General features: G+C 40.1%; 1 protein-coding gene across 1 annotated transcript in view; it reads left to right on the top strand.

Moving 5' to 3' along the window:
• LOC137169022 (palmitoyltransferase ZDHHC14-like) overlaps window positions 1–7558 on the top strand; it is a 28393-nt gene that overhangs the window by 16871 nt on the left and 3964 nt on the right. Inside the window, exon 8 of the mRNA XM_067571956.1 lies at window positions 6849–6960. Coding sequence (XP_067428057.1) covers window positions 6849–6960 — 112 coding nt within the window. The remainder of the gene's footprint in view (window positions 1–6848; window positions 6961–7558) is intronic.

The following is a 7558-nucleotide window of genomic DNA, read 5'->3' as shown; positions in this document are numbered from 1 at the left end:
AGAGCAGGTCTAGACAGTACTCTTTAATTTACAGAGAACCAACATTCACTCATGAACAAACAGTTGGCGACAGTGGCAAAGAAAAACTCCCCTTTAACGGGAAGAAACCTCAAGCAGAACCGGGCTCTGGGTGAGCGACCATCTGCCTCTACCAGTTGGGTTGAGAGAGAGAGAGGGAGAGAGCAGGAGGAAAGAGAGCATAGCACAATGCAAGTTCCACATACCAATGTATAGTAATAATAGTAATAATAAGACTAATAATAATAATTGTAGCAGTGGGTGTTGAGCAGGATCACGGGGGCAGTGGGTGGCTTGCAATCACAGATCCAGTTTCTACTAACCTGACACGAAAATTACTTGGTAGGTGATTGGATGAACCATCTGTCTATCACTGTCTACTCTGGCTGTCGTTACACCTAAACCACGCCTGTAGCTGCCAGTAGTTCCTCACTGGACGCTGATTGGTCTGAACCGCTGTTGGTTCAGCCATAAATGTATAACTTGAAGCCTGACGAGATGGATTCTTGTGATCGAGCGAGTTAGTGACATGACTTAACGGGACATGAATGCGTACAGATGGAGATGGAGAGGAGGAGAGAGGAGCTCAGTGCATCATGGGAAGTCCCCCGGCAGTCTAGGCCTATAGAAGCATAACTAGTGGCTGGTCCAGGGCAAGCCAGAGCCAGCCCTCACTGTAAGCTTTATCAAAAAGGAAGAACAGCCTCTCTCTGCCGTTCTCCTCCACAGACATCAATGCTCTCTGTCGCTGCTGACAAGCCGAGCTGCAAAATTAATCAAAAAACAATCAAAGTCACAGTATGGATCGCTGGAGAAGAATCATGTCTGCCTCCTCGTCTCTGCTCTCATCAGCTCTTGTGTTTCCGTCTGCACAACTTCTCTGTCGTATATTGTCATTACAGAGAGTCTGAGGGGATATATGACCCGTCTGTAAACCTGCGTGGTGATTCTCAGACACTTTGCCAACATTCTTTATTGCTTTCTCAAAGTAGCTGATTCGTCCAGTTTAACTCAGTTGGTCTGAAAATTCATGGGAGCAAAGTTTATTAAATGAGGTTTGGAAAATTGAACAAAGGGGTGGATTTTGGGGATTGAACCATCCCTAGAATATTCAAATATATCTTAAATGTTTAATAGACAATATGTGGCTAAAAGTACAGAATACGGATATTTGACACTTGAATAAAATATGTAAATGTTGGGCCATATTCAGCCCTCCAGCAAAAATATTTGTCCCACTGATGAAAGCAGAAGTTTCGACTTTCATAGTTTTCATCAAAACTAACTAAATCTCAATGAATATAATCGTGATACATCTGATCCTGCCCCCACATCAGGAGAGGCATTAACAACATGGTGTGACTGTGCTGTTTGAGCAGAAATTAAGGCTAAAAAAAACCCCAGAAATGACACTTTAATGTGTGAATTCTGACGCTGTTTCAATTTCACAACTTGGACCAGAACAGATTTGTCCTTCACAAACACAAATTGGTGTCAGTCTGACAGAAACAATATCTTTTTGTTTCTAAGACAAGAACAACAGAACTTTCAATCAAACATAAATGAAGCAGGACGCTGTTTATCGTGTGGATAACCAATAAAGTACGTCTCTAGTCTCCAAGTGCAACACAAAACATATATACACGTATGAGTCATTTTTAGACAAAGTAGGATTAAAATAAGATGTTACCCCTCACTTACTGATATTAAACATGGCATCAGATACAATCATAAACTCTGTTAGAAATCTATTTTATTCTTAAATTAATTAAAAGAACTAAACTTAACATATAGGTTTTTTCACTGCACTGGACATCTTGAAAAAAAACTGGACCATGGTTGAACATAACTGCTGACCCTTGGAGTATGTTGAATAGCACAACCTTTCTTTCATCTGTCTTTCTGAGAAAATGAGGTGTGTTCCTGGAGTTTACTTTCCATATTCTAAGAAAAATTGTCTCCACCACAGCAGCTGCTATCAGAAGTTGCAGCTGCTATCCCCTCAAATGCCGCTATAGTGCAACACTTAAGGTAAAAAGTTGCAGGGGGTTTTCTGTGAATCACAGTTTTCATGTGTTCATGTCAACAGCAACAGTGAACACAACAGCTGTGAGCGCGGTGCCAAAGCTTTGGGTCCATCCTGTTGGTCCTGTGGGCCGCCACTGCTTCAACCTCCAAGGGTTTGAGCTGAGCCCCTCATATTTATGGTCCACAAAACTGGTATTTTAATGTAACAAAGTGGAACGACAGGGGGAGGGGGAGAAATATGGACTTAACAAGACGCATACAGGCCATGGATGTATTACAGGCAGTAAAGTTACTGTCTACAGTGAGCACAAAAGCTTCAAATTGAGTGGCTTTAATTAGCAGAGGTGTGCACACACAGAGCTCTCCACAAACACAAACCAGCTTTCATGTATTTTGCTTCTTTTACTTCTCTAGTATTTTGCATCTATAACATAATCTACTAAAACATCTGTCAGAATAAGCTACAGCTATTAATGTGACTCAGGCAGGTCTGAAACGTGTTAGATTGTCTGAATTTTACATTAATGTCATTGAAGTGTCACTGAATGTAATCCAGGATGTTGCAGAAACATCAATACTGATGTTGTTTGTTGCCCACAGCTGGCTGCATTAGATTCTTTCTTTTGACTTTATTAAATACCTGCAGCATCACGCAGCAGCTGAAACTATAAGCGTCTTTAAATTGAGAGAGTAATGTGCGCATTTACGCACATGGCACAGCAGCGGTAACTTCGTTAACACCGGATCGGTCAGGATCTGATTGTAATTAATTTTCTGTGTTCTGCTACACATCTACACCATTGACTGTACACAAAGAGGTCAATTGTTACACAAAGATTGCAGGTTTATATGGTGGAATTGTTTGTAACAAAGCAGCCCTCATGAATGAATCCTGAGCTCCATCAGAGCTGTCAGGACATATTTATTTTAAGTACCTAAAAGTCCAAGATAAGCCTACCGCCCCACTATCCCACCCTACTGTAAACTTGCTACTTTATACTTCCACTCCACTACATTTCAGAGGGAAATATTGTACTTTCTACTCCACTACATTTATTTGACAGCTTTAGTTACTTTTCAGATGAAGATTTGACACAATGGATAATATAACAAGCTTTTAAAATACAACACATTGTTAAAGATGAAACCAGTGGTTTCCAACCTTTTTGTCTTTTGAAGTCTTACAAAAAGCAGTGTGTAGTCGGGGTCACATTTCACATGTCTATGAGTTGTTAACAGCTCCACCAAATAGTGATTTTTCCCTCTAAACTTCTCACATGCTTTCATTTCAATAAATGTTCAAATGATCCAATATTTCACCAAAAATCAAAGATGAGAGAAAAAGTCCAAAAACTGAAAACAGATTTGTGTATCAGAACTTTGTTTTTTCTTCTTTCCTCTCCCATTAATCATCTCACGACCCCTCAGATTTATCTGGTGACCCTTTGGAGGGGCCCAACCCCTAGGTTGGGAACCAGTGGACTAAACTAGCTAACTGTATATAAAGTAGTGTAAACTAGCTCCACCTCCAGCAGCTACAACAGTAACATGCTGCTCTAACACTGATACTTCAGTATTAATAATCTAATGATGTCATATATAATAATATATCAGTCAGAGGGACCAAACCACTACTTTTACTGCAATACTTTAACTACATCAAGCTCATAATACTTATGTACTTTTACTGCAGTAGGATTTTTCATGCAGGACTTTTACTTCTGGAGAATCAGAGTACTTCTTCCACCACTGAAAAAAGTACAGCTCCTACAAACATTTACTCACGTCATCATAACTTGGTTTTGTCCATATCCATAAAATTCACCAGCACTCTCTTCTGATGACAATTTTCTAACGTTTTAGCTTAAAAAAAATCTAATTAAAAAAATCTAATGAAAATCGTGATATTGATTTCAACAATAGTGGCCAGTCCTGTGTGTTCACATTATTTTGTCCACCCCCTGTGTGACTGAGAGCTTTTATCTCTAACCCAGCATCCATCCACAGGAAAAAAAGAAAGTGTTATTGATTATCTATTGACTGATTGATGAAGCCTGACACAGATAAAACAAGACTCTTGAGTGATTTGAGTGATGATGGATGACAGCGAGCGAGCCGCCTGTGGGAGGATGTGAAAGAGAGAGAGTGCACGTGTCAGCAGAGGATGAAGATGTAACTGCTGATGATGAGAGGATAACGATGATGATGATAATGAGAGGAAGGTGGAAGAGATGTTTGTTTTCCAGGACTGAACATATGGACACAGACTCATTACACAGTCTGTGTGTTGGGTCGTACCAGCTGGTGTGTGTGTGTGTGTGTGTGTCTGTTATAGGCTACTTTCAGGGACAAATTTCAGACTAAAGACCAGTTAATTGGGGACGGCTTGTGCAATTAGGGACAAAAGCCACGTCCCCAATTGGTAAAACACTGATTTTTGGGTCAGTGGTTAAGGTTAGAGTTAGGATTAGGGTTATCAATCAAATCAAATCAAATTAATTTATAAAGCACATTTAAAAACAACAACAGTTGACCAAAGTGCTGTACAATCATGATAACAAAGGCCATGAAAACACAATTAAGACGCAAAGACCGGTTTAATAGACAAAAGAGACATTTCTTGGTTTTAACACACCGAGTTAAAAGCCAAGGAACAAAAATGAGTTTTAAGGTAGGTTAGGCAAGTGGTGGTTATGGTTAGGCTTAGGGTAAGTCTCCAGGAAATGAATGTAAGTCTATGTAATGTCCCCAAAAGTGACCTAAGCAAACGTGTGTGTGTGTGTGTGTGTGTGTGTGTGTGTGTAGTCTTCATGGGGACCAAAGCCCGGTCCTAAAGTCCAAAATGTCATATCTGAGGTGTTGGTTAAGGTTTGGGTTAAGTTGTCCACAATGAATGGAAGTCAATGTAATGTCCTAACAAGTATAGCTGTGCAAACTTGTCTGTGTGTATGTGTGTGTGTCTGTCTGTCATAGGCTACTTTCAGGGAAAAATTTCAGACTAAAGACCAGTTAATTGGGGACGGCTTATGCAATTAGGGACAAAAGCCGTGTCCCCAATTGGTAAAACACTGATTTTTGGGTCAGTGGTTAAGGTTAGGTTAGGTTAAAGTTATGGTTAGGCTTAGGGTAATACTCCAGGAAATGAATGTAAATCTATGTAATGTCCCCAAAAGTGACCTAAGCAAACGTGTGTTTGTGTGTGTGTGTGTGTGTGTGTGTGTGTGTGTGTGCGTGTAGTCCTCATGGAGACCAAAGCCCGGTCCTGACATCCAAAATGTAATTTCTGAGGTCTTGGTTAAGGTTTGGGTTAAGTTGTCCACAATGAATGGAAGTCAATGTAATGTCCTAATAAGGATAGCTGTGCAAACTTGTGTGTGTGTGTGTGTGTGTGTGTGTGTGTGTGTGTGTGTGTGTGTGTGTGTGTGTGTGTGTGTCAGAGTGTTTGACAGCTTATTAACATGTCGGCTTCACCTGCTGCTGACACCCCCTGAGTGTTGGGGGATGACAGGTGGTGAGATCCATCTGCACAAACATGAAAAAGGCTTTTTTTTTTTTTTTTTTTAGGTCAAGCAGAGAGCTTTGGAGTTCCTGCTGTAAAAACCTTGTTCATGTTCTCATAGAAAATGTGAGGTGACGGACAGAAAAATCATCTGAACAGAAGATGAACAGCTGTGTTATAAAACATCTGGGTCATTGATAGAAAGTCAAAGGTACAAGACTGTGGACATAAAAACTGAAACTCTCAAGGTGCAAAGAAACTGTTGTACTGTTGAAGTGAACGGTGATGTGTTGACTTACATACTGAAGTAGGGCTGCAGCTAGCAATTAGTTTCATTATTGATTAAATTGCCAATTATTTTCTCAATTAACTGATTGGTTGTTTGGTTTAAAGAGTAACAGAAAATACAAAGATAAGCAGCAAATCCTCTAACTGAAGAGGCTATAACGAGCAGATTTTTGCTTGAAAAATGACTCAAACGATTAATCGATTATCAAAATAATTGCCAATTTAATTTTCTGCTGATCAACTAATCGATTAACTGACTAATCGTTGCAGCTCTATACTGAAGTGGATTTGAATGGTGATGCGTTCACTTACTGTTGTTCAATGGTGATGCGTTCACTTACTGTTTTTCTTACTGAAGTACATTTGAAAGGTGATGCGTTCAGTTGCTGTTGTTCAATGGTGATGCGTTCACTTGCTGTACGTACTGTAATCGATTTGAATGGTGATGTGTTCACTTACTGACATAAATATGTTTAGGGACCTTTGTTGGTTGTCATCCCCCTCCTCTCTGTTTCCTGTCTCTCTCTTTACTTTCAGCTGTCAAATAAAGACAAAAATGCTCCAAAAAATATAATCTTGAAAACAAAAAAGAAGCGCAAGAACTTCTTAGTCAGAACTAAACAAAATTATTAAAATCAGCAACATGATATGTGATTTCCTACAACACTGTACCCCTCCGGCCAGCATTGTGCAGCATCTCTGGCCATAATGCTTGTTGCCTGGCAACATCACTATGACGACAAGATTTCAGGAAGTGGAGCACCCTGGTGGGACTAAGGTGACCATGAAGTGCGACGTCAACGTCACCCACCCACCTCTCTGTGTCTCTACTGTCACTGTCAAATAAAAACACCAAAAGCTGTCTTATAAAACATACATGCGTGTATATAAAAGGGTTAAGACAAGATGTAAGATCCAACATGAAGCAGAATTGATTACTGAGATTCAGTTTTGCAGCTCACTGACTCATCTCAACGTCTCTCTCTCTCTCTCTCTCTCTCTTCTTGTGTCCCAGTTTGATCGACAGGAGAGGCCTGATCCAGTCTGACACGCCGCAGACCGTCTCCCAGTCCAACGGGACCAGCGGCGGTGGAAGTTACGCCTCCACTCAGCTCCACAGTCACATGGTAGGTGGAGGATGACATCACTCCTTGCTGTATGTAGGAGGACGGTGACAGCTGATCAATACGGACATGTGATATATGATATAAATCATCAGGACGTGGAGGAACAAATCTGCTCCGCTGAAGAGAAGCTGCAGTCATAACATTAATAATAATAATAATAATGATAATAACAGTTAGACAGCATCTTGTAGCAAAATCTTTTATAATTTTGCAGATTACAGGTTATTCCTCTCCAGCACTGTGGTCAGTTCAGGCTTTGTAGTTTGGATTTGACTCTAATAAGCTTATTTTGAGCCGCCTGAAGCTTATTTTTTTTAATGATTTATAGAGAACTGCTGCACCAGAAGGGATACCAGAGTTGAAATAAAAACCCAGCCTGAGGTTCTTTACTGTTGCAGGGTTGTGATTTGTGCTTTTCTAGACAAGAATTTAGTCTTCTGACAAATTTTTAAAGTGCTTTTAGTGTCACGGCATCTCCGGAGAGCTGATTAAATATTACCTAAATAATAAGACAGTAGTTCTGGACAATCTGGAAAGAAAATCACTAAACTATTTTGAGAATTGATTAATCATTTTGAGTCATTTTTAACAGATTGGT

Source organism: Thunnus thynnus, chromosome 18, assembly GCF_963924715.1.
Source record: "Thunnus thynnus chromosome 18, fThuThy2.1, whole genome shotgun sequence".
In the NCBI taxonomy this organism is placed as follows: domain Eukaryota; kingdom Metazoa; phylum Chordata; class Actinopteri; order Scombriformes; family Scombridae; genus Thunnus; species Thunnus thynnus.
The sequence above is the reverse complement of the archived record's forward strand: the minus strand, read 5'-3'. Positions and strand labels throughout refer to the sequence as shown.